Raw genomic sequence first — 27796 nt, forward strand, 5'->3', positions numbered from 1 at the left:
CTGAATAAGCTTCATTTTTTCATTTCTTAACCTAGGGAACAAGTTAATGAATTCTGCAAAGTGTTCATTTTGGGTACATGTGGTGTGCCTTTGTTAATGGCCTCTCTGCCTGTCCCTCCCCACCACCATCCTGAGGCCACCACATGGTGGCCAATTTGTCCCTGGCACCTTCAATTTCCAAATCCCCCTCTCTAATCTCCCGCCTGTACCCCAGCTCCATTACACTCATGATTTCCATCCCTGCCCTTCAAAATAACACAGAATGGGCACTTGGGGAGGGAAGGACCTCCAATTTCATTTCTCTGCCAAGAGAAATGCTGAGATAACTGCCAGATTTCCCAGTGGGGAGATTAAGGATCTGGTTGTCCCTGAATGTGCCCAGGACAACCATGCAATCCAAGGTACTACCACCTCTTTCATACGGAGTACAAAGTGCCCCTACCCCTGGATAAATTTATATGGAGAAAACCTTGGGGAATCCTCAGAGCAAAAACAAAGAAAAAAAAAAATTCCTACTTCCTGTTTGAAGTCCCTCTCGAATTTCCTCTATTGAAATTTGAAATTTCCATCAAGGCAGCTGACCCAGATAACCAATCAGGTCCTAGTTCATTACTCTTAACCCAATACAAAATAAAGCCCACCTGTCCCTATAGGACGGACTGACTCCCAATCAGTGAGTCTAGCTTATTCTTTGCTGTCTATAAAAATCGTTTGCCATCCCAAGAACCCAGAAGCTAGTCAGTTCTGGTTTCCTTTACTGCAGCAAAATTTTGTTGTCCCTAATGAAACGCTGTAGTCTGCTATTTCAACTCGGATTTGTCTTTCATATCTCTAACACGTGCTCTTGCTAAATCCATTCCCACCCCCGCATGTAGTTTTACTTCCGTTTCTTTTCCTGACCCAACAACCCACTTTTGGCAGCAGAACATTCTTACCCACTTCTGGATGAGTTTGAACAGTAAACAAACATCACAATTTGTCAGTGAACCCCGCTGAAAGGAAAAAAAAAAAAGAGCGAGAGAAGAGGGACATGGGGCAGAAGCAAAAAAGGACTGAATAATAACCACCACAATCTTGCATGAATGCCAGGCACCACGCTAGGTGCATTCCACGGATTCCTTTAATCTTCATAACCCTAAATATTGAGTACTGTCTTAAAGATGAGAAAACTGAGGATTTGAAGCAGAAAGAAGTGACCATCTAGGTCACTCAGCCGGTATGGGCAGAACCAGGATTCCACCCGAAATGCTCCAGCTCTTCAAGAGAGTTCTAGAAAAGAGAAAGGAGACGGCGGAAGAGTGTTTTTTTTTTTCCAAAGCAGAGGGCCTGGAGAGGAAAGGAGAGGAGCGCAAACGCTGTAAAAGCAAAAGGTGAAGTGCAGGGAAGAGCAGAGGAATGGGAACTGCAGAATTAAGGCGAAAGAACTTAAGAAGATCCTTGAATACAGCGAGGTCTGAGAAACCCGCAACAGTACTAAGAATGAGGGTCACAAGAAGAAAAAAAACACCACGTTCGATTCGCACCCAGGAGCACTGCCCTGGCACCTACGCCTAGCACCGCATGTGTGCCAGACACCGCCCCTGACCCCAGCTGGCAGCCCCGCCCCCGAGGAGGAGGCGAGACTTCCTCACCGCAGGGCGGCTGCTTCCGGCAGAGAGGAACATTCGCTACCGGGAAGGGGCGGGGACAAAGCTGCCCGGCCAATCGGAGCCACGCCTTCGTCGGCCCGGGGGTCTCGTGGGGTTATTCGGCTCCTGTGAACCAGCACGATGGCGTCCGGTTGCAAGATTGGTCCGTCTATCCTCAACAGTGACCTAGCCAACTTAGGGGCAGAGTGTCTCCGGATGCTGGACTCGGGGGCCGATTATCTGCACCTGGATGTAATGGACGGGTAACTCCGCGGGGCTTGGGTCAGGCCTGTCGCGCGGGATTGGGACCGGCGCGCCTGTATTGAGCGCCTGTTGGATGCACCGCATCGCTGTACCGCGGAGCTCGTCACTGTGAGTGCGGTACCAAGAACCGAGCTGAGGTGGGAGCCCTGCAGTCCGCCTGGAGCGGACCTGACGCGGCAGCTTGGTCTGCAGCCGGGGCCCAAACCTCATCCTCTCCCTCCGCCCTAATAACGTGCGGTTTTCTCTTAGGCTTTAGGACTCGGAAATAGCCTTAAATCTCCAGGGCTTTCTTTCATTTTCAGTTAGAGAAACTGAGGCCCAAGGGGATAGGCATGACTTGCCCAAGCTCATATAGTTAGTTAGTGACGAAGCTAAGGAGACAGACTTGCGTAACGATTCAGCTCTTGGCTCCTGGAGTGAGAGTGCCCGAGTTCTGCCACTTGTTGGGTTAACCTTGGGCAAGCCGCTTAACCTCGTTGAGCTTCAGTTTCGTAATTTGAAAATAGGAGAATCATAATAGAACCTACCGCCTACGCCTCTTTGGAACATGAAATGAATTGCTATGTGTAAAGTTGACAGCGCCTGGCATATAGGAAGTTCTCTGTAATTGTTAGCTGTTGTATCGTTATTCGAATTCTGATTTTCCTATTTTCTCTTCAGGCACCCTGCTCTTCAGGGAGGTCAGTTTTTTGTAAGTAATTTTTTAAACGCTGGTTACAGTACGTAAAAGCGATATTATCTGGAATCAGGATGATAGTAATTATTTAAGTAGGTTGAAAAAGGAAACAAACCTAGGGAAAATAATAAGACTAAAGATTACACAATGTTGTGACAGTTGCAGCTTGCAATTTGTGTCTTCTTGGGTTTGCCAAGTAGTTTTCAGGCCCACGGACAACTGGCTGTAAGATCATAAATGTCTCGAGTTGAGCTAAAATAAAATAGATTGTTTAAATTAGATAAAACCTCTATGTGCTCTCATTCAGATTTACAAATTGGTGTTTTTTACAGAGGATGCTCGGTTACATCCCCTAATTTTTAATGTCATTCACACTTCTGTAAAGAACAGTTTGTCTTCCTTTGTTCTCTCTGGTTAAATCTTTTGTTTCTCTTTTTCATTCCACCTGGTGTCCTTATCATTCTGCCTAGATGGTGATGGCAAAACCTTCGCGTTAGAATATTAAGAATTATAGGCTAAGTGTATTAGAAGGTTGGTAAATACTACCCCTCACAAAAATTTGATTTTAGTTTGCCAATGTTAATTCTACTTAGCAGCTTTTTGGGACACCTCTGTTTGAGAGCCCTAAGCTTTCACCCATAATACACTGTACCTCAGGGAAAAGGGGGTACATTTGAGTGTCAGAAAATGCCTTGGGGTCTCAGGGCAGAATAAGCTATCTGTATACATAAATAGTCTTCTTAACACAGAGAGCAATTTGGCTTTAATTAAGTCTTGTATTTTGTGTTAAGTAAGTGAATGGAGAGGGAAATCAGTTTGTTTCAGTTCACCAGTCGAGTATTAATGATAACAGTGGCTAATATATATGAATATTAAATATTTCTGTTCTAGTGCTTTTCATGAATTAGCTCACACAGGCTTAAGGAGCTTGGTACTATTGTTCCCACCAGCATTTGACAGTGAGGAATTCGGCACAGAAATTAAATCACCTGCCCATGATCTCGCAGCTGGAAAATGGTGGAGCCAGGATTGAAAGCAACACAACAGCTTGTTTTGTCTCTGAAATTAAATGTCTCTGTAGGCACTCAGCTTACAGAGAATGAATAACACATTGTCCTTAACGAGCAACTGATAATTTTTACTCTTATTTTATTTCATGTCTTGTGTGCTATACAGTAAGTTCCTTAAAAGCAAGGTCTGACTCCTTTGCTCTCCTCTGTAGTCTCTGCAGGTAAAGCAACCAGACAAGATTATACTTGCTTGAATGAATGAGTGAATGACTTGATATCTGTTAATGATTTAACATAATGGGAGGGATCGCTAAGACATCTTTTTTGCCCCCTCCCAGTCTTATGGCAGAAACTGAGTTTACCAAGGTAAAATATTTGTATCTTATTAACTTTCTTTCCCCTTTGTCAGGAAACATTCTTAGCTTGGAAAAACTAAATTCTGCATGCCAGTTTAAAAACTCTTTACCTTTTAATCCTCACAACTTTTTGAAGTAAGACCTATTTTTAATTCCCTTTTTAAAAAAGGTGAAACCAATTTAGGGAATTCATTCCTTTCCTGATGTATCCCCAGAAGAAGCAGAGCCTGGCTGAGATGATACCCGTGTTCTTTTTTATTTTTATTTTATTTAATTTTTTGATGCCAGTATTCTTAAGCAGTGTGCTGCACTGTCTTCTAGGCCAAGGGCATGAAAGCATGGGTTGTGGACTTCCTTTCCAGAATGGCCTACTGCAGCTTACCTTCTCTCCTTACTTCTTCTCCTGGCCCCTTTTAAATATTTCATTCAACGTTAAATTTAGTTTGTTTGTGCATGCATTGCTTTTTTGTTCTCCAAACCCCGAAATTTCCTGAGAGTTTCTTTACCTTGACAATCAGGAACTCTATACCACATGGTATAGAGTTTCCACTGTAGAAAGGAAGTCGCCTAATTTTGAAAACACTGGGGTGGGGGAGGTAGATGCCAGTATGGTTGGATATTTGAAATAAAGGACAAATGGAGTCTCTGGACAAGAAAACTAGAAAACACATTAATGTGCCATGATGGGACAGTGGCTGGAATGTGTTGATCATAAGTTGGGTAAAGAGCAGAGAAGTAGTTTTTAAAATCGTTGCCAGGATTAAAAATCGGGGTGATTTCCCATTAATACTGGATTTCTGGCTTCTTTTGAAAAAATCCAAAGATTTGGCAGTATTGGTCCCACAGTCTCATAAGGCCCTAATAGGCTGGGGCCAAAAAACAGCCACCTTCAGCCATATCCTCTTTCCCTGTCTACCCTTTTTAGCTTCTCAATGTTATCTGCTGATCTCTATATGTTTGTGAATTTGTGGTTCCTGACTCACGGAAGACTGTTTTCTGGTTACAATCTTACTACATTTTACACCAACTTTATCTGCCTTTTACTGTCTTTGCTTTGAAATAGATAGCATTATAGTTATATTATGAACCATGCTTAGGGTTGATGGTGGAACATGAAGAGAAATGAGAGAATTGAATCCCTATATTAGAAACAAATATAATTTAGTCCTAGTGAGTGTCCGGTTATTTTAATTGCATTTTATTTTTTGCAGGCTTTACTCCAAAAAGTACCTTAAAGAAAAGAAAAAGAAAAAAGCAACAAAACACAAGACTTCCTTGGTGACATTCTTTTTCATTAGTGTAATGTAGTTTTCCAAACTGGTCTGAGGAGAACTCCCTGGGGTCACTTCTGAAAAATTAGATTCCCAGGTACCCTTTGGAGTCAGTAATGTGGAACAGAGCCTAGAAATCCATTTGTGGCAAGTGCTCTGTGGTTACTGTTGTTTGGGATACCCTAAGTTCATGCTTGGATTTCTTGCCTTTTTAATTTTGACTTTGCATTAAGCCTTTGGTATTTTTTTTTGAGAATATTGGTTCTTGTTTTCCCAGTGTACTTGGGGAACCGGGAATCTAACAGATTTTCAGTAGCACAATATGTCACATAATTTGGGAATCAATAGTTGTAGATTATGTGTTCCTGGTATCCTTGTTACATTCTTATATTTTCCCTATATATGGTCTTGATGTTTTTATTTTCATGCTATATGAAACCTAAGGTAGAGAATAACAAAACCAGTTACTCCTGAGATCATGTAGCAGCAAATTAAAAGACCAGTGAATGAAATCCAAATCTTTCAGTTCCAAGTTCTCTTATATTCAAGGCCTCACTGCTCACTTATCTGACCTCTATTCCAAGTTCTAAGTAAATACAAGAAACTCTTCCATTGTGTTGAAAATCGGTGCTCCAGGTGAATGGTTGAACAGTTTGCTAAATCCTAGGAACCTAACCTCCAGGGACCAAAAAGATAGTGAAGTGTCTGCATCCATGTACTACTTTATCTGTCCTTCTCAGATGTGTCCCAAATCCTGACTTCTCACATTGAAGTCCCTTCTACCCTGGACTTTCTGTTTCTATTAGTTATTAGTGCAGGGGCAGATGAGTATCGTAGTTAAGAGCCTGAACTTTGAAACTAGACTGACTGGGTTTAGCGCCTGCCTCTAGCGCTTACTAGCTGTGTGACCTTGGGCCTCTGCTCCATCTGTAAGACGTGGGTGATAATAGCGCCTTCATAGAGCTGTGAGGATTTAACGTTAGATAGAAAGTGTTTAGAATGGTACCTGGCCCATATATAAGTTTTAGTTTTCAGTGAACACTCATGTTGCCAGTAACCTAAGCTTAAGACCTTCCTTACTTCTGGTTTACAGCTCTCTCTTTAACCCTCCACACCTGATCGGTTAACAAATCCTGTCAGTCTTGCCTCTCCTTGTTTCCACCCTTACTATTCCATTGCCATTGCTAACATCTTTTACCTCCCTTCTTCCGGTTAATTGACAAATCCATCTTCCTGCTTCTTTTTTGCATCATATTGCTTCTTGCTTTAATATCTCACTCTGAGTTTACCACAGGATAAAGTTGAAACAGTTTAGCCTGGCATTCGAGATTGTTAGTGTGACACAATCTACGAAGCTGGTCAGCAGCACCCCCTTCCCCCTGCTTCCTTAAACATAACTAGCTTACTTCTGCTAGCTTTTTTTTTTAATTTTTCATTCATATAACAGCTCAATGGAATGTTCTTCGATGCAGAACTTCAGGAACATAATCTACTTCCGTCCTTTGGCTCTGCCATTCCTTAAGGGCTTCTTTATTGCCAGAAGGGTGAAATGGGAGTGGAAAAAGAATATTGCTTAACCTCCTGGGCTCTGTAATAGCACACATTACCTAAACTTACTATCCATTGATGCGAACTCACCGCACGGGCCACCTGGTTGGGAAATGCCCTTGGGTGAGTTTGCTTCCCACCAACAACTCTGGTGAATTGTTAGCCATTTCTGCCATCACCCACCAATGAGACTTTAGACCCTTCTGTAATGGTAACTATAAATCGGTTTTTTTTGTTGTTTTTTTTTTAATAAAATACTGTACTCTCTGAAATGAGACTAAGTGTCAGTGGCTGAGAGATTCCAGACAGAGTCGAGAGGTTATCCTGGAGGTTATTCTTATGCATTAAGTAGATATCACCTTGTTGTTCAAGATGTCGTGGAGAGGCTGGAGGGAACTGCCTGAAAATGTAGAGCTGTGTTCCAGTAGCCATGTTTCTTGATGATGATTGAACAATGATATAGCTTTCACAATGTGACTCTGAATGTGAAAACCTTGTGTCTGATGCTCCTTTTATCTACCATATCAACAGACGAGTAGAACATATGGAATAAAAATAAATAATAGGGGGAACAAATGTTAAAATAAATTTAGTTTGAAATGCTAGGGGTAAATGAAAGCGAGAGGTAAGGGGTATGGTATGTATAACTTTTTTTTCTCTATTATCGTTTTATTTCTTTTTTTGTGTCTTTTTATTTCTTTTTCTAAATCGATGCAAATGTTCTAAGAAATGATGAATATGCAACTATGTGACGATATTAAGAATTACTGATTATATATGTAGAATGGAATGATATCTTATTGTTTTGTTTGTTGTTAATTTTTTTTTAATCAATAAAAAAAAAAATACTGTACTCTCAGAAGTACCTAACCTGGCACTTGCATGGTTTTATTAAATATTTCATTGTAGTAGTGATAGAAGAAAAGGATTAATTGGAGTTAGTTAGTGGTTAAAAATTTGGGGTTTGACATCAGGAACACCTAATTTGAATCCTGCTTCCAAAAATATTAGCTGGATGCCTTAAGCAAGTTACCCTATGCTCATCAAATGAGGACAATAATAGTATCTATCTTATAAGGCTCTTGTGAAGATTAAATGAAATAAGGTACAGTGCCTGGCATGTAGTAAACCCTCAATAAAAGGTGGTTATTATTTATATTAAGCACATCAAGTGTTTAAACACTTGATTTTAAATAAATTTCATTTAGTGCCTGTTATACAGGTGAATTAGAAATAGCCGCAGGCAGCCTATAATAGGCTAGGGTTCAGGAGCCCTGCGTCAGTCCAGAACTTATTAACTAGTATGTGACTTGGGCAAGTCATACAGCTTTTGGGATTTTGATTTTGTCATCCTTCCATTTCTACCTGTCATGTGTTGTGAATTGTGATTAAATGGTTATGCACATATATGTGGTATTATGATTTGTTGAACTATCAAGGAGATATCACTTTGTAAAACTAAAATTATCCAGGCATTTTTACCATTGTTTAATACTGATATCGTTAGGTATTAAATTGAAACATATTGCAAGCCCAGGCAACCTTCTCTCCTACCTCTATTAGAATACATATTGAGAAAAATATGGAATCTGAATTGAAAATATTTTTCAGAGTAAGGTTTTATTTGTCTTGTAGGCATTTTGTTCCCAACATCACCTTTGGTCACCCTGTGGTAGAAAGCCTTCGAAAGCAGCTAGGCCAGGACCCTTTCTTTGGTAAGTTGGTGTTCTGCCAGTTGAAATTGGATGTTCCCCCCAAGTAAAAGAAAAGTGAATGGTTGATTTCTTAACTTTTAATGTAACTTCCAGGCTTCATTGGCCTACTTACTGCTTAACAAGCCAAGCAGTCTCTCTCCTCCCTCAGGCCTTTGCCGTTGATAATCTCTTTGCTCTTCACTTGTTGTCTCTGACCATTTGTCATTTCTTCAGAGAAGCCTTTCTAAACACCTTATCCTGAATTAACTCTTACCTGGGTTATTATATCACCTTGTAGATCTTAGAATTGCCTTCAGTTGGAAGTTATTTTTATCAGACTAGCTTCATGAAGGCGTGGATTTAATCCACCTTGTTTACTGTGGTTTTCCTAGAGCTAAACATAGGCACATGGTTGGGGCTCTATAATTGTTTAAGTAAATTTATGAACCAAATTTATAAATTGATTTATCATCTAAAAGCAATTTTATTTTCATTCAGGTGAGGTTTAGAGCTTTCTGTATATGGAGCCTACATTTATTCCAATCCCTTGTCATGGGATAACATGAATTAGAAGGGTTGAATTTACAGAATGAGCTATTGTGGAAACATGGCATAAGAGGTTCCAATAATCAGTCCCCCCTCCAAAACAACTATTGAAGTGGCAAGAATTATCTGCATCAACTACTTTTGAAACTCTGGAGTCTGGGAGAACTCTATCCAGGAAGGAGTGGAAGGCAGAGGGTGATAAATTGCCATAATGACCAGTGAGTTTCACCTTCCTTGCAATGGCTTCCATCCCCTAGTCTTCTGAACTCTGAAGACAAGTCCTCTTATCCCACATCTTTACCTTTGACCAGCTACATCAGATAGCTGGGGGCCCTGCTTTGAAGGCAGTGAGCTATGTATAAAGAATCCCAATAAGATTAAGTGCTTTATATCTGGCAACATTTTCTTTCAAAATGAACTAGAGATTAAGACATGCCTAAATAAGTAAAAGCTGAGGGATGCTAAAGGAAGTTTTTCAGACTGAAAGGAAAGAATATTAGATGGTGGATCAAAGCAGCATTAAAAAATAAAGACCATATGGGTAATTATAAATGCCAGTACAATTATATTGTATTGTTCTGTAACTCCACTTCTTCATAACGTGCAAATGCATAAAAAGTACGATAAATAGTTTTAGGCATACAGTGTACAAGGATATAATTTGTAACAAGTAGAAAAAAGTGGGGGACAGGAATATAGAAACAGTGTATTCAAATATTATTGAAAATAAGTCATTATCAAATCAAATATGCTTGTCATTGATTTAGGATGTTAAATTTTAACCCCATGGTAATCACAAAGAAGATACATAAAAATAATTCAAAAGAAAGAGAGTAGTCTCAAAACGGTATAGTATGAAAAGCCAAAAAATATATGGAAATAGGCATCAGTGGAAGAATTAAGGATCATAAAAGATATAAGACTTATAAACACAAAACAACAAATTGGCAGAGGTAATTCCTGCATTATCAGTAGTTACTTTAAATGTAAATGAATTTTTATGCCAGAGATCTGGGTTTGATTCCTGGAGGCTGCCCATGCCAAAAAAAGGTAAATGAATTAAACTCCCCCAGTTAATAAAAGTCAATAAATGAAATACAGTACATGAATAGATTAAAGGGGAAAAAAAACCACAGCACATTATCATCTCAATTGATGCAGAAAAGATGGTTGACAAATCCAGCACATTTTTGTGATAAGAGACTTAGAAAACTAGGAATAGAAGGAAGCTTCCTTAAGGTGACTAATGGTATTTGGTTTTGCTGAAGCTTCCAAAATGCAATATACCAGAAATGTATTGGCTTTTACAACGGAGATTTGTCACTTACAATTTACAATTCTTAGGCTGTGAAAATGTACCAATTAAGCCATCCACAGGATGATGCCTGGACTCTGAAGATAGGCTGCTGGCATCGGGGACATTTTGTTTAAGGGGAAGGCACATGGCTAGCATCTGCTGGTCCTTTGCTCCCAGGTGGTTCCTTTCTTAGCTGCTCTGGGGCTTTACTCTTTGATCTTTTATGGGTGCTTCTCTCTGAGCATTCTGGGCTTTTTCTGTGTCCTTTAACCTCTTGTAAAGGATTCTGGTAAAAAGAAAAAAAAGGATTTAGACTCACCTTGAGCAGTGTGGGTCACATCTTAATTGAAATTAACCAAAAGGTCCCACCCATAATAGGTCTGCACCCACAGTAATGGATTAATAGAACATGGCCCTTTCTGGGGGTACTAACAGCTTCCAAACTATCACAACGGGGATATTTGAAAACCCCACAACTAACGAATTCAATGGTGAGAGACTGAAAGCTTTCCCTCTAAGATCAGGAACAAGACAAGAATCGCCCACTGTCATCACTCTTAAAAAACGTATTGAAAGTTCTAGCCAATTAGGAAAGATAAATAAAAGGCATCCAAATTGAAAAGGAAGAAGTAAAACTTTCTCTATTTGCAGATCACATGATCCTGTATACAGAAAATCCTGAAAAATCCACTATTAAGAAGCTGGAGCTATTAAATGTACTCAGCAAAATGGCAGGGTACAAGATCAACAGGCAAGAATCAGTAGTTTTTCTGTGCTAGTACTGAATAGTCAGAAGAAGAAATCAGAATGTTTCTTCTCAATAGCATCTAAAAGAATCAAATTTTTAGCAATAAATCTAACCAAATATGTAAAGGAATTTCACCCAGAAAGCTGTCTTTGCTAAAATAAGTAAAAAAGTCCTCAATAAATGGGAAAACATTACATGTTCTTGGATTAGAAAACTAAATATTATTTAGATGTCAGTTCTACCCAGAGTGATTTGTAGACTCCATGCAATCCCAATGAAAATTCCAAGAGCCTTCCTTGTGGAAGTGGAAAGCTGATCATCGAATTTATATGGAAAGCTAAGGGGCCCCAAATAACCAAAGCAACCTTGAAAAAGAAGAATGAAGTTGGATGAATCACACTTCCTGATCGTAAAACATAATGCCAGACTAATCAAAACAGCATAGTAGTGGGATTGAGGTAATTCAGAATACAGTGGTAAGGAAGACACTGTGTATTAGAACTCCACCTATTCTTTGAGACAAAAGGAAGAAAGGTTTGTTTTGTCTAGTACCTAAATTTTCTGTAGCACATAATCTAACTCAACCTGTCCAGATAGGTCATTTGAACATTCTAAACACAGGGAGCCCAGAATAAGAATGAGAGCCTTTCATCCTCTATAGTATAATGTAATACCTTGATATATGCTAGAGTATATTAAGCAGATAATCAAAAAGTATTGGCCAAGTTCATTGAGGAATGGGGGAAAAATATGGAACTTCACCAGGGAAGCCCCAGGTACTGTATCAAACATTAGGGACACCCAAACCAATAAGCCAAGCCCTTGATCTTGAGTCTTGCTCTTGTGAAGCTGATGTATATAGCAGAGAAGTTTAGTCTAACTGAGTATGCCTTAAAGTTAGTTCCAGGGGACCTCTTTTGTTCCTCAGATTCTCTCTTAGCCCAACTCTGCAAATGAAACCATTCCCCTACCCTCTATGTGGGACATGACATCCAGAGTGAAAGTCTACCTGGCAGTGTGGGAGATGACTCCCAGAGATGAGCTTGGCCCTGGTAACCATGGGATCAGCAATGCCATCCTGACCATAAAGGGGAAAAAGACATGTAACAAATAAGGTATCGTTCAAATAGACTACTCTGAAGATCACTCTTAATACAACTTCACTCAGACATTATTACCTGTCATAGCTTTCCAAACCCTAACCAAAAGCATTCCTGCCAATCCTAAAGAATACCTAGGGCATTATATAAGATTCTGTAAAGGTTCCATGCACTAGGATAGCTTTCCAGAAACCTACAACCTCCAGATGAATCTCTGGGCCAGATAAGTCCTGAAATGCAGATGTACTCCCCAGAAAATCAACTAGTTCCATCCCCCTACCCAATATTATAGACAGTCCCTTCCAATATGAAAAAGTAGAATGGCCATAGCCCAAATACCCCTGAAGAGTGGAAGAAAGATCAAAGGTGATGGTAAAGTTATGCAGAGAGGGTCAGGTTTAACAAATGAGTATGAGTGCTGTATCATCATATTGATATTTTAGTCTTCATTATCTTAGAGCAGCCAGAAGTAAAAACCTAAAATTGTGGGCTTATAATGCATACCAAACATTGAAATCTGTTCTACAACTAATTGTTGCAATGTACTTTGAAACTTACTGCTTTTTTGTGTATATGTTGTTTTTCACAAAAAAGTAAAAGAAAAGGGAGTATAACAGAAGATAGGATTTCACAAATGAGTATGACTGCTAAATCTTAATGATGTTTCGTTTGGTCTCCAGTGTCTAGAAGAAAGAACAAAAAGCTTTGGAATGAACCTATATTGAACTTTAAAATCTGTTGCATAACTACTTGTTAAAATGTACTTGGAAATTTACTGCTTTTTTTGTATATATGTTGTATTTCACAATTTAAAAAAAAGTTAAAAAAGGAAAAAATTCAGCATGGTACTGGCACAAGGACATACATACAGAATGATGGAATAGAATTAAAGCATTTGTAAAATAAACCCTCACAATTACAGTAAACTGATTTTTTTAAAAGAGAAGTTATAGGCTTACAGAAAAGTCATACATAAAATATGTAAATGGGGAATCCCCAAATACTAACCTCTTAACACATCATGTTAGTGTGGCACATTTACAATTCATGAAAGAACATTTTAAAAATTGTACTATTAAGTATAGTTCATTGCTTACAATAGGGCTCACTGTGTTGTACAGTCCTGTGTTACTAGAATTTTTGTTCTAGCACCATTTATAGAACCTAAAATTTCCCTTTTTAACCACATTCAAATATAAAATTCAGTGCTGTTTATTACTTTCACATTGTTGTCCTACCATCACCATCCATTGCTGAAATTTTACCAGTAAGCCAAATGGAAATCCTGTACAATTTAAGCATAAACTCCCCATTCCCTAACCCCAGCCCAGCCCCTGGTAACTTGCATTCTAGATTCTTATTCTGTGAGTTTGCCTATTATAATTATTTCCTATCAGTGGGGTTATAAATGGGTCTCCTTTTGTATCTGACTTATTTCACTCAACATGATGTCTTCAAGATTCATGGTGTTTTGCATGTATAAGAACTTCATTTCAGTTTAAGCCTGAATAATATACTTCATTGTTATGCATATACCAGGTTTTGTTCATTCATCAGTTAACACTTTCCATATCCACTTGGATTGCTTCCATCTTTTGGCAGTTGTAAATAGTGTTGCTGCAAACATTGATGTGTTGGTTTGAGACTTATGTACCCCAGAAAAGCCATGCTCTTTTAATCAGTCTTGTGGGTGCATTTTTTGTGGGTAGGATCTTTTGATTTGTTTGCATGGAGATGTGACCCCTGTATGGGATTTTTTAAAAATGTTTTTTTATTGTAAAATATAACACATACAAAACAAAGAAAAAAAAAGCAATAATTTTCAAATCACACCTCTACAAGTAGTTATAGGTTTCAGAGTTTTTGTTATGAGTTACCATTCCACTATCTCAGATTTTTCCTTCTAGCTGCTCCAAAACACTGGAGGCTAGAAGGAATATTCATATAGTGATTCAGCAGTCAAATTTGTTTGTCAAATCCTGTTTTCTCTGTTATACCTCCTTCTCTGATCCCTCTCCCAATCTATAGGGATCTTTAGGCAATACCCATTCTGACTTTTTCATATTGAGGAGGGGTGTCAACACTAAAGGATAGAAGGATGTAATCAATTGATAATCTTGGAGAGGCTCGTCCCTCTGGGTTTCAAGATTTATCTGACCTAGGAACCGTCTGGAAATTACAGGTTCAAGGAAAGCAAACTTATTGCTTAAAACCTTCATAGAGTCTCAGTTTGAGCCCTATGTTTTTTGTTCTTCAATTTGAAAACAGTCGATTTATTAATTGATCAGATTACAAAAATAATCATAGTAGACACCTTAGTTCATCGTAATAAGCCTATTGCCAGCATCTCCCCCTTCTACAAAATGGGTGATCTTTATCTCTATTCTACCTCTGGGAGAAGATAATTTTAAAGGGCCACAGAAAGTTGTTTGCTTCTTTGAAGTATTTCCCAGCAGTATAGATCTCATGAGTCAGGTCTTCCATGCAGCTGATGCCATATTTAGCAAGAGATGGGGCAGTCAAAGAGCTATCTCCCAAGGCAGTCTGCTTCTTACTGATTTTGCTGTAACCACCCTTATAGAGCAGTTCATTCACTGACTGAATTGGATAGTCCAGTGCAATCCATGGTTCCACAGTTCTTAGCATGCTAATTGAGGCCTTGTTGAGTTTAACAAAGGTGCCATTAAAGGTTTTGTCCTAGGTGTTCTTAAGAGTCAACAGTAATGGTATTGATTGGGATTTAGCAAACCAATGCAAGCAGCACTATCTGAAGCTTGCGTAAGAGTAACTTCCAGAATAATCTCTTGACTATTTGATGTCTTGGCCACATATGCCCTATTTTATTACGTTTTTCCCCCTTTTGGTCTAGAAGGTGGTAGTGAGCCCATAGTGCCAGGGTCAAGCTCATCCCTGGGAGTCATACCCTATGTTGTCAGGGAGATTTTTAGCCCAAATGTCATGCAGTGGGATCTTTTGATTAGATTATTTCCATGAAAACATGACCATGCCCATTCACAGTGGGTCTCAGTTTACTGTAATCCTCTGGAAACAGAAACTGAAAGCAACAGTACCTGGAAACAGAGCACCAGGAGATGCCAGCCATGTGCCTTCCCAGCTGATAGAATCCCTAGTCTTGACTGGCCTTTCTTGAGTGAAGGTACCCTCTTTTTTTTTGTTTTTTTTTTTTATTGTGTAGCTTATATACAAAGCAAAGAAATAAAGCAATAGTTTTCAAAGCACTCTTCAACAGGTGGTTATAAGACAAATCCCAGAGTTTGTCATGGGCTACCATATATCCTCATATTTTTCCTTCTAGCTGCTCGGTACCCTCTTGTTGATGCCTTAATTTGGACATTTTACGGCTTTAGAACGTAAACTCATACTTAATAAATCTCCTTTGTAAGAGTCAGTCCATTTCTGGTACATTGCATTCTGGCAGCATTAGCAACCTAAAGCAATCGATGCACAGATGTTCACATCCCTGCTTTCAGTTCTTTTTATGTATCTACTAGTGGGATTACTGGATCATACGGTAATTCTATATTTAGGTTTCCAAGGAACTGCCAAACTGTCTTTCACAGTGTCTGTACCATTTTACATTCCCAGAAGCAGTGAATGAGTTCTTTTTTTTTCCCTGCATCCTCTCCAAAACTTGTAGTTTTCTGCCTTTTTTGTTTGTTTGTTTGGTTTTTCAACTAGTAGCTATTATAGTTGGTGTGAAGTGGAATCTTATTGTGGTTAGGATTTGCATTTTCCTGATGGCTGGTAATGTTGAGCATCTTTCCATTTGTTTTTTTTGCCCATTTGTAAATCTTCTTTGGAGAAATGTCAGTTCAAGTCTGTTGCCATTTTTTAAGTGGAGTGTTTTTCTTAAGCTATAGAATTTATATATTTTGTATATGAAACCCTATTGAAAATATTTTTCCATTGAGTCAGTTGTCTTGTTACATTTTGGCCTTTGCACAGATTTTTAATTTTCCTAAGTTCCCTTTTATCAGTTTTTTGTTGTTGTTGCTTGTGCCTTGGGTGTAAAGTCTAAGAAACCATTGCCTAGCACAAGATCCTGAAGATGCTTCCCTATGTTTTATTCTAGTTTTATAGTTCTAGTTCTTATATTTAGGTCTTTCATCCTTTTTGAATTAATTTGCTGTGAGAAAGGGATCCCCCTTCATTCTTTTGCACGTGGATATCCAGTTCTTCCAGCACAATCTGTTTAAGGAACTATTCTTTCCCAACTGAATGGATTTAGCAGCCTTGTCAAATATCGGTTGACCATAGATGTAAGGGTCTATTTCTGAACTTTCAATTGGATTTCATTGGTCTGTGAATTTATCTTTCTACTAGTACCATGCTGTTTTGACCACTGTACTTTTGTAATAAGTTTTAAAGTCAGAAATTGTGAGTCCTTCAACTTCATTCTTCATTTTCAAGTTGGTTTTGGCTATTTGGGGTTCTTTAACCCAAATAAATTTGATGACTGGCTTTTCCTTTTCTACAAAATAGGTTGTTGGGGCAGTGCAATGGTGGGTCAGTGGCAGAATTCTCAATCTGCTATGCTGGAGACCCAGTTTGAATTTCCAGTGCCTGCCCATGCAAAAAAAAATAAATATATGTTGTTGGACTTTTTTTATTATTGCTGAGATATATTCACGTAATGCAGTCCCAAAAGTGTGCAATCATTGGTTCACAGCATCATTGCATTGTTGTACATTTATTACCACAATCACTTGAATTGCTCTTGTATCCACCACTTTGCTAAATTCGTTTATTTGCTTGAGCAGGGGCATTCTTGTCTTGTTCCTGCTTTTAGAGGGAAAGCTTTAGTCCTTCACCATTGAGTATGTTTGTTGTTGGTTTTTATGAATACCGTTTGTCATGTTGAGGAAGTTTCCTATTTTTCTAAGGGTTTTCATCAAGAAAGGATGTTGGATTTTTAACAGATTCTTTTTTTGCATTGGTTTTGATAATCATAACCTTTTTTATCTTTTTTATTAATATATATTACATTAATTTATTTTCTTATGATGAACCACCTTTGCATACCTGGGTTAAACCCATTAAAAGAGTTGTAAAACTCTTTTAATGTGCTGTTAGATTCAATTTGCTAGTATTTTGTTGAGGATTTTTACATCTATATTCATAAGAAAACTTGGTCATTAATTTCCTTTCCATGTAGTATCTTTATCTGGCTTTGGTATTAGGGGAGTGTTCATTTCTTAGAATCAGTTGTGTAGTGGTCTCTTCAATTTTTTTTGAGTGTTTGAGCAGCATTATTATTAATTCTTCTTGGAATGCTTTGTAGAATTCTCCTTTGAAATCACCTGGTTCTGGGCTTTTCTTTATTGGGAGACTTTTGATGACTGATTTAATCTCATTACTTGTGATTGGTCTTTTGAGATCTCGCATTTCTTCTAGATTCAGCATAGGTTTTTTAGGAATTTGTCCATTCCTTCTAAGTTGGCTAATTTGTTGGCACACAGTTGTTTGTAGAATCTTCTTATGATCCTTTTTATTTCTGTGGGGTCAGTTGTAATGTCCCACCTCTCATTTGTGGTTTATTTATTTGTGTCTTCTCTCTTTTTTCTTTGTCAGTGTAACAGTTTGTTGATTTCTTTTGATCTTCTCAGTGAACCAACTTTTGTTTTTTTTTAGTCTTCTCTATAATTTTTTTATCATCAGTTTTATTTCTGCTCTTATCTTTGTTATTTCTCCTGTTTGCTTTGGGATTAGTTTGCTGTTCTTTTTCTGGTTCCTCCATGTGTGCAGTTAGATCTTTGATTTTGTCTTTTCATTTTTAATGTAGGTGTTTAGGGCTCTAAAGTTCTCTCTAAGCACTGCCTTCACTGCATCCTATAAGTTTTGATATATTGTGTCCTCGTTTTCATTCGTCTGAAGATATTCACTCATTTTTCTTGTAATTTCTTCTTCAACTCCTTGATTGTTTAAGAGAATGTTAGTTAACTCCCACATATTTGTAGATTTTGCAATTTTCTGCCTGCTGTTGATTTCTAGTTTCATTCCACTGTGGTCAGAGAAGATGCTTTGCATAATTTCAGTGGTTTTAAATTTGATACTTTTTTTGTGACCCAACATGTGGTCTGACCTGGAAAAGAGCCATATACTCTTGAGAAGACCGTATATCCTGCTGTTTTTGTGGTACAATGTTATGTCTGTGTCTGTTAAGTCTAGTTCATTTATCATATTATTCTAGTTCTCTGTTTCCTTGTTTATCTACTATCTAGATGTTTTAATTGTTGATGAGAGTGGTGTATTTGGCCAAGTAAATTTTGGCATGAGTGTCAAGTCCACTCAGTGGAGAAACAATATTCTCTTCAACAAATGGTGCTGTGAAAACTGGATGTTCACATAGAAAGAATGTTATGGAACTCCTACCTCACACCATATACATAAACCAACTCAACATGGATCCTTTATCTAAATATATAAGAATCATAATTATATATCTCCTAGAAGAAATCTTAGGAAACCATCTTCAGGGTCTTGTATTATGCAATGGTTTTTGAGTCTGTACACCCAAAACACAAGCAACAAAAGAAAAAAAAAAGGAGTTCTCATCAAAATTAAGTCTCTTGTGTATCAGTGGACTCTATCATTGTTTTAGTTTGCCAAGTTGCTCAAAGCAGATACCATGAAATGTGTTGGCTTTAACAATGGGAATTTATTAGTGTACAAGCTTACAGTTTTGAGGCTGAGAAAAATGTCCATATCAAGGCATCATCAAGATGATGCTTGCTGGTCTCTCTTTGTTTCATTTCTTTCACCTTCTTGCTTCTTTGTTTTTTCTGCTCTCTCTCTACCTGCACCCCCATCCTATTTATAAAAGGCTCTAGTAAGAGAATTAAGACCCCCTCCCAATTTATGTGGGTCACACCTTGACTGAAGTAGCTCATCAAAAGCTCCTGCTTAGTGGGTCCACGTACACAGAAATGGATTAACTTTAAGGATGTGTTTTTATGGAGTACATACAGTTTCAGACCACCACACTTGAAAGTAAAAAGACATCCCATTCAATGAAAGAAAATGTTTTTAAACCACATATCCAATAAGGTTTAATACCCAGAATATATAAACAAATCCTACAACTCACCAGTGAAAAGAGAAAACTCATTTTAAAAAATGGACAAAAGACTTAAATGGACTTTCTCCAAAGAAAATACATAGACAGCCGAAAAACACATGAAAAGATGTTCCGCATAACTACCTATTAGGTGTATGCAAATCAAAACCACAATGAGATGCCATTTCATACCAACTAGAATGGCTACTGTTAAAATAAAAATTACAAGAAAAAGCTGCAAGTGTTGGAGAGGAAAAATAGGAAAATTCATTCATTGCTGGTGGGAATGTAAAATGGTGCAACCATTGTTGAAGGTTGAAAGTATAGAATTACCATAGGACCTGGAAATGCCAGTATGGGGTTTCTACCCCAAAGATTTGAAACAGGCACTCAAACATACATTTGTACACCAGCTTCAAAGACCTGATATTGAATGAAATAAGCCAGATAATAAAAGACAAATATCGTATGACCTAGCTGATACAAAAATAATTAGAATAAGCAAATTCATAGAGTCAGAATCTAGAATGTAGGTTGCCAGAAGGCAGGGTAAATATAAAGAATAAGATGTTAGTGCCTAAATTGAACAGAGTTTCTTCTTGGGTTAATTTTAAAGTTTGGGTAGATGATGGTGATAGTAGTATAACATTGATAATGTAATTAGTAACACTGAATTATGTATTTGAATGTTGATAAAAGGGGAATATTTAGGTTGTATAAGTGTTGCTAGAATAAATTAAAAACAACAACAACTGATAGAATGTGTCCTGGTTTGAATCTGTTATGTACCTCAGAAAAGCCTATGTTCCTTTAATTCATGTCTGCACAGTAAGTACAGACTTATTTTAGGTAGGATCTTTTGATTAGAGTTTTTCCGTGGAGATGTGACCATTAAAGGAGGGCCTTAATTCACTTGCTGGGGTACATTTTTGAGAGGATAAAAGATAGAAATACCAGGAGAAAAACTAAGAGAGAGACACCCCAGAGATGCGAAGAAAGGATTCAGAGAACCTAAGAGATGAATTCCAGAGAAAATCCTTCGGAGGAGAGAGAGCCGGTGAAACCAACCCAAGAGAGAAGGGCCAGCATGTATTGACACGTACCTTCCCATGTGGCAAAGAAATCCCAGATGCCAGTGGCCTTTCCGACGAGAAGGTATCTTCCTCTTGATGCCCTAATTTGGACATTTTCATGGCTTTAGAATTGTAAATTTGTAAAATTTGTAAATTTGTAAAATTTACAGTAGAAAATTAAAAAAAAAATTTAATTGAAAAAGCCAACCAATGGTATATTGCATTCCAGCAGCTTTAGCAGACCAAAACAGGACTTGATAAACCAGTGAAGCCTGTTGATGGACTGTAGTAAATCATACAATTATAAAAATGTTCTTTCATGAATTAGAACAAATGTACCACACTAATGCAAGGTGTTAATTATAGGGTGTTATATGGGACCTCAGTATTTTACATATTTTACGTATGATTTTTCTGTGAGCTTACATCTTCTCTAAAAAGAAAAAGAAAAAAATCCCACACTGACCTGTAAAGTTAATTCACATGGAACATAGATTCAGTCCATGTGGCAATGGGTGGTTGTTGCTGAAACTTAGTAATGCCTTGCTTGCCAAATCTCTTATTCAAAAGAAATTTGAAAGTTTTTCTGAATGTATATTTTTATATAACTCTTGGAATTGTGTAATAATTAGGGTTTATTTTTTGTATCGGCATATTGGGATCAACTTCGTGAAGGACTCTAACTGCACTCGTCAATGTGGTAGCCATTGGTGATATGTCATTATTTAAATTAAAAATGAAGTTTCTCAATCACATTAACCACATTTCAGGTTCTCAAAAGTTGTGTTGTATCCTTCTGCTTTGAGTGCACCAAAGAAAATGTATGTTATCACCTCATTTATATGGAATGAGGGGACAATGTTCCACCAAAATAAACTTTCCAAATGATGATATATAATCCTCTGATTATCTAAACTTTTATTTTAAACTGCAATGTGGAAAATTCATTTTCCTGTATAAATTGCTTTTTAATCAGCATATACCTGATGCCATGACTCTGAGAATTAATGTTATTCTTAAAAATAGCAGAGGTGCATGAACTTACAGCATTGTTTGTCCCCACTATACAGTCATACAGAGTCCTCGTTTCTGGCTTTCTTCTTTCAAAAAAATTTTTTAAAATTATTTTTCCTTTTCACTCCCTTTTGTTTATGTTCCTTGTGTCACTTTTCAGTACCATGTTTCCTAGCAGTGCCTCTCCTCTTACTAAACTTAGTGTCAACCCCATGCATTCTCAGCATTTTCTTCCTGTTTTTCTTTTGTTGTTTGTTGATAAAACTTGCTCCTTAATCTTTTTAGATTTGTGTCTAAAGTGAAGATGAAATTACTCCATGTGCTTTAATGTTTGGGTTTTGTGACCTCTGTTTCCTATTTTAAAAAGCACCTTTTCTTTGCTTAACTTTTATTAGATCTTTCTTGTTGGGTTATTGATATATGAATATATTTTAGAAACTAGATTACACATTGTATATATAACTGCTAAAGTTTATAACCATTTAATCTAAGTATAAATAATAATCTGGGATGTATGATAATCTAAAATAATCTAAGATATGAAATGATAAAGAAAAGTCTGTTTTTGCTGTTCCCTCAGTGGTCCTCAAGTATGGTCTGAAGAACCTTTCAGGTGTCCATGGGGTTAAAGCTGTTGTTATAATACTGAGATATTATCTGCCATTATTTGTACTGATGTTGTGAAAGCAATGGAGGGTAAATATGCTGGTGCCTTAGCCCAAATCTAGGCAGTGGGTGCTGTGCGAGTTATCATTATACTCTTCACTGCCATGCATGTGCAGTAAGTATCCTTGATGAAGCAGTACAATCTGTTAATTTTATTAAAATTAAACCCTATACATGTGTCTTTTTAAGAATAATATGACTATTATTCTGTGTGACAAAGTGGAAAGTACATATAAGGCACTTCTGCATCCTGGAGTATGAAGATTTTCTCAAGGAAAATCATTTGAATTGTGAACTGAACTAGCTGCTCTGTCTGTGGAACACCATTTTTACTTGAAAGAGGACCTAACACAGAAACTATGGTGTTATTTGGACCTGAGTATTTTACTGGCATTAAAAAAAAAAAAAAAGTCAACTAAGCCTGTCACTTTCAGGAAAATAATCTGTAACTTTTTGTTGCCACTGATAAGATTAGAGTTTACAAGTAAAAATTAGAATTTTAGTCTAGCTCTATACTCTCTTTTCCTGATATTTTTCAAAATCTTATCACATTTATGGTTTTAGTGGAGTCTGGAACACTAGAAATTTTTTTCTTTAATACATCTTGGCTTTTTCAGAAATGCACTTCCTCTAGCAAAACAAAAATCTTTCCACAAAACAAAAAACTCTCCCACCATCTACCTAGCACAGGAGTGTTTGCTCTTTCCTCACGTCTTCACAATTATTTCTTGGTTTAGCCTCTTTTAAACTGTTCTCTCCTTCATGGAAAGCTATTATATTTTAAGTCAAGATCTTTAAGGTTACACCCATGTTCCTCTTGTTTTCTGAGTCAAGCTTTAGAATTAGAGTGAATTATCAGACTACTTCTAATGAACATGTCTAGAACTGAGCCCCTTATCTTTCCCCTAGACCTACTCCTCTTCCTGTAGTCTTCTCCCTCTAAATTAAGGGCCACTCTGTTCTTCCAGTTACTCAGGCTTCAAGCCAAAATCTTTGGCATTGTCCCGTCTCCTTCTCTCATCCTTTACATCTAATCCATCAGCATCTGTTGTTGGCTTTACCTTCAGAACATATCCAGAATCCCACCACTTCTCACCATCTTTTGTTGCTTTCATTATTTCTCATCTGCTTTCTTTGTAACTGGTCTCCCTGCTTTCCCACTTGTCCCCTTCAGACTTCTCTCGGCACAGCAGCCAGAGTGCTTGTTGAAGTTGATCTTGTCACTTCACTCAAAATCCTGCAGTTTTTCCCATTTCATTTGGAATAAACCCTGATGGCCTGCAGGGCTCTGTCCTGTCTGGTTAACCTGTACCACTCTGACCTCATGTATTCCACCCATTGCTCCGCCTTTCTCCGCCCCACTGGCCTTAATCAACTTCTGACCTCATATGGTCGTTGCTTTATCATTTGGCTCCCCAAACGAGAATGTAATCTCCATGACAGCAGAGATTTTTATCTGTTTTTTGCTCTGTCCCTGGAGCCTAGAAAAATTACTGGTGCTTAGTAAGCACTGAATAAATATTGGTTGTAAGATTAAATAGAACCTTTGAAATAGTCTAATTTAACTTTCTTTTATAAATGAGGAAACAAGTCTGCACAGGTAATATGACTTAAGTTTTTTAGAGTGACAGTTTCTAGACTTGGAACTGGGTTCCTGATTTCTAGCCATTATTTTTCATGTACAGCACTATGCTTTTTGTGGAAAATATTTTTTGTAAATAAGTTTAAACCAAGACCTCGTTTTCTAAATAAAGGAAGGCTATTGAAATTTAGCTATTCAAATAACAATTATGATGATGCCATAAGAGATTTCTGAAGTAAAAAAAGTACAGGCTGGCTTTAATAATATGAGCCAGGTATTTTAATTTCAGTAATATTTAAGAGACGCATCTTTACTTTCTAGACATGCACATGATGGTGTCCAGGCCGGAACAGTGGGTAAAGCCAATGGCTGTAGCGGGAGCCAACCAATATACCTTTCATCTCGAGGCTACTGAGAACCCAGGGGCTTTGATTAAAGACATTCGGGAGAATGGGATGAAGGTAAGAAGTCATGATACCATTCATGCTTAGAGTTTGGAAGTTTGGTAGATGACAGGAAATTGTAGGTGGAGAAGACTGACTTAAGCAGCTGTGAAGCCAGAGTTTAAATATAAGTTGTCTGTTGGATACGATTTACTTATTTCATGAATGTTTTCTAACAGTTACTGTCTTTTGGAAACCTTTAGATTTGATAGCCTTGTTGGCTTTTTTAAACTAAGGTTAGAGTATGAAGAAGTTTTGTGTTTTTTTTTAATGTATTCCTTAAGAATGGAATATTTCTACCTGGGTCTGATATCTGATATTGCTGTAACATGTGGAGATAATTGTTCATATGATTTAGCAAATTTGTCTCTGTTATAGGTTGGCCTGGCCATCAAACCAGGAACAACAGTTGAGTATTTGGCACCATGGGCTAATCAAATAGATATGGCCTTGGTTATGACAGTGGAACCTGGGTTTGGAGGGCAGAAATTTATGGAAGATATGATGCCAAAGGTAAAAGAAGTATTTGATTCTGGGAGAGGCTTTTATTCAACATGTTTATTCAGTGGGCATGTATTGAACCACTTGTATATTTAGAAGTGGTCCTGTTCTGAAAGTGGGGAGTTGGGGATGTTTGCCGATAATTGCAACAAGGGATGACAAATGCTGTAATAGATTTAGGTTTTGGAAATCAGAAAAGATATTTCATCTTTATCTTGAAATTTTCTATCAAGACCATTATTTCTGTAATCTTTAGCTCTCTTAGAAGTTTTCATGAATATTGAGGCATTTGTCTTTGTCTTATTTCTATAAGTTATATTCTCTGTAAAGTCGTAACAAATTGAATGCCATTTGTCAGAATAAAGATTGTTTTTATAAAACTTTATCTCAGTACATTAAAAAAGCATGTTTTCCCCGATAATATTTTCTGATACAGTGTATAGTTACTGCATGAGACATTTGGCTAATATTAACTATTTGATTTTTTATTTGTTTTTTTCCCCCACATAATCACTTTGGAAGTCACTTACTTCTTCATGTATGCTTAGGTTCACTGGTTGAGGACCCAGTTCCCATCCTTGGACATAGAGGTTGATGGTGGAGTAGGTCCTGACACTGTCCATAAATGTGCAGAGGTGAGACTGCTCCTCATCTGTGACCTAGACCAGCTGCCTGTCAAACACGGTGTCCAGGACACTGGCCCAGGAGATTTCCCCTGCATTTCCTTAATGGCCTTTCTTTCTTGGAAAAGTTTTTTTTCAAATGTGGAACTAGAAAACTAAAGAACAATAGTGAATATTCTAAAATATTCTTAAAATAGTAAGACCAAGTTATCTTAGTAGTGCTGAAGAAACATTTTAAAAAATTTGTTGAATGCCAGCTCTTTGGAATTCATTAAATAGTTTCAGGACAGGGCCTTGGAGTAACAAGTTTTTCCCAAAATAGGGAAAGACGAGATATTTTCTTATCAAGGGAAAAGAATGGGAATAATTGACCTAGTTATTATGTTATTTTGTAGAATTTAGGTGTATTCCTTTCTTGTCCCTGACTAGAACTTACTAGAATCATTTCTGAGAAAAATCTAGGCCTGATCCCGACTCTTTGTCCTCCCTGTTTGTAGAGGTGGAATGAGCTTTTCTTCAGGTAGCTGACCAGCTTAGTTAGGCTCCTGCGCTTCATAAGAGAATGCTAGTCCTTCCAGTAGCACTGCCGGTGATTTAAGCTCACATCGCCTATTTTCCTTCAGCAACATGATTTATCTGCCTTTTCAGGTTCTTGTATAAGTGCTATATTTTTCTCCTTAATACTTAGCAAAACCTTGGCTGTGAAAAATATTTATGGAAGAAGAGCTAATCAAATGATCAGTGAGCATGTATGCTTTTAACTCCTTCTAGAATTGTTTACTGAACTGTTTCACCAGTATGCTATTTCTGCCTGAATTTAGGAACATATGAAATCCCTATAAAATTATAATTTTAAAATGATAAAATTATCAATGTGTAATTACAGAATTATAAAGTTAATATGTGAGTCCTATAAAATCATTTCTGTAATTTCTATGAGGAATGTTAGTGTACTTTGACATGCATCTGATAAATTTTCGTCAGTGTCCATGCTTCTCTTTGTTCCCATAATCCTTTTTCTTTTGCCCGTGAATCATGTAACAGTTGGCTCTCTCCTTAGTCAAATGTAGGAAGCACAGATCTGAATTTGGCATATCTTGGCTGCTTTTTCTCTTTGATTTGTTTCCACATTTAAAACGTATCTTGAAATCTTTATTAAGCCATCTCAAAACCATTTTGCAATGTCCTGAACCATAAATGTTTCCATTCTTTGTGGCATCAAAATGAGAAATTATTTAAATTTAATGTCATAGTTTATGGGTAGTTTCACATTTTATCAAAAATTGGCCTTTCAGACTACCTGCAAGTTCATAAACGTAATTCAAAGATTGATAGTTTTTTTTAGTAGCTGAGGAGGTATTGATATATATTGGAAAGACCTTAAAAAATTGAGGGTTAAAGGTTTTTAAACCTTGTTAGCTAAATATTAGCACAGATGCAGTGTAGCTCATTTAGTCTTGATTATCATAAAGGCCGGTGATTTCTTAGATGCATTTAAAAATAATTCCATAGCCTCATTTGCTGAGCATTTCAGCTTCTTTATTTATTGAACTAAATTATATAAATATTCTTTTCATCTCAAAGTGATTTTTGTATAGTTCAAATTCTGACTGCCAGGTACAAGGTTAAAAAATTAGTCCAAGAATTTTGTCTTAGGCTTTTCTGCATCTTCTTTGAAGCATAACCTGAGTGTTTACTTCTTTCAGGCAGGAGCTAACATGATTGTGTCTGGCAGTGCCATTATGAGGAGTGAAGACCCCAGATCTGTGATCAACCTGTTGAGAAATGTTTGCTCAGAAGCTGCTCAGAAACGTTCTCTTGATCGATGAAACCTCAAAGAGCCCAGTGTTTCTGCTCATGAAATCTTTTCCTGGAAAACAAGAAGGTTGTCTTCCAAATCATATTGCAATTGAAGATGTGCTGCTTTGCTGCTTTTCTGAGCAATTATTCATTCCACTGACTAAAATTCGTTATTCAGAATGTTCTAGGAGGGTAGAAATTGGTGTGTATAACTACACTTCTAGTGAAGGAATTTAAAGATTAGTTTGGTAATACTGTTTTTATTGGGAGGCTTGATTTTTATAAAAAGTGAAAGTATGGCTGTATTACTAATGTTTTAAACAAAAATGTGTCTTATGCCTAAGGGAGGCATGTTAGCTACTTAAAGATTTTTCTGCATTTCTCAAAGAATTTTGTTATTGCTCAGCCATTTTCCAGAAGCAAAGGAACCCTTTGTTTTTGCTGTTTCATATCATTTGTGATTTGTGTTTATGCTTAATAATAAGACTAGAATGGAACTTATGAAAAATCTAAGCATGGCTCTAGCTGAGGTGGGATACAATATTCTTATGTCTAAAATATCTGTTTTTCACTTTTCCCCTTATACTTGATGCATTCAGGACAATTAAAAGTATGAAGTCCAGGGGTTTTCAGGTGGTCTGTGGTCTGTTTTAAAATTTAAGCAGATTTTATTAGGGTTTTTCTCTCTGGGTGCTGAAAGGGCTGGCTATAATGCAGTGATTTTTTTCCCCCTTTCTTAATCCCATATCCCACTCTTTTTTTGTGTGTGGGCACCAGGAATCGAACCTGAGTCTCTGGCATGGCAGGCAAGAATTCTGCCTGCTGAGCCACTGTGGCCTGACTCCCATATCCCACTCTTAAGGACATTAGATAGTTCT

General features: G+C 37.4%; 1 protein-coding gene across 13 annotated transcripts; it reads left to right on the forward strand.

The window, feature by feature from the left end:
* Positions 1-1677: 1677 nt before the first annotated feature.
* RPE (ribulose-5-phosphate-3-epimerase) lies at positions 1678-27545 on the forward strand. Of its 13 annotated transcripts, XM_077154976.1 has the most exons (7): positions 1678-1880; positions 2553-2587; positions 8389-8468; positions 23873-24012; positions 24373-24507; positions 25044-25130; positions 26825-27545. In XM_077154976.1, exons 1-7 carry the CDS (start codon positions 1770-1772, stop codon positions 26945-26947), a joined length of 711 nt encoding a protein of 236 aa, XP_077011091.1. In that variant the 5' UTR covers positions 1678-1769; the 3' UTR covers positions 26948-27545. The 13 variants fall into 13 exon arrangements, with proteins under 13 accessions (XP_077011091.1, XP_077011078.1, XP_077011083.1 ...); XM_077154963.1 differs by lacking the exon at positions 2553-2587 and having other exon boundaries at positions 1678-1891; XM_077154968.1 differs by lacking the exon at positions 2553-2587 and having other exon boundaries at positions 1678-1891; positions 24373-24402.
* Positions 27546-27796: the final 251 nt, after the last annotated feature.

Source organism: Tamandua tetradactyla, chromosome 3, assembly GCF_023851605.1.
Source record: "Tamandua tetradactyla isolate mTamTet1 chromosome 3, mTamTet1.pri, whole genome shotgun sequence".
In the NCBI taxonomy this organism is placed as follows: Eukaryota; Metazoa; Chordata; class Mammalia; order Pilosa; family Myrmecophagidae; genus Tamandua; species Tamandua tetradactyla.

Excerpts from the sequence above, each read along its gene's own strand:
- RPE (XM_077154976.1), top strand. The coding sequence starts at position 1,770 with ATGGCGTCCGGTTGCAAGATTGGTCCGTCTATCCTCAACAGTGACCTA. Across the intron at positions 24,013-24,372 it reads TTCGGGAGAATGGGATGAAG|GTTGGCCTGGCCATCAAACC; the intron begins GTAAGAAGTCAT and ends TCTCTGTTATAG. Across the intron at positions 25,131-26,824 it reads CTGTCCATAAATGTGCAGAG|GCAGGAGCTAACATGATTGT; the intron begins GTGAGACTGCTC and ends TACTTCTTTCAG.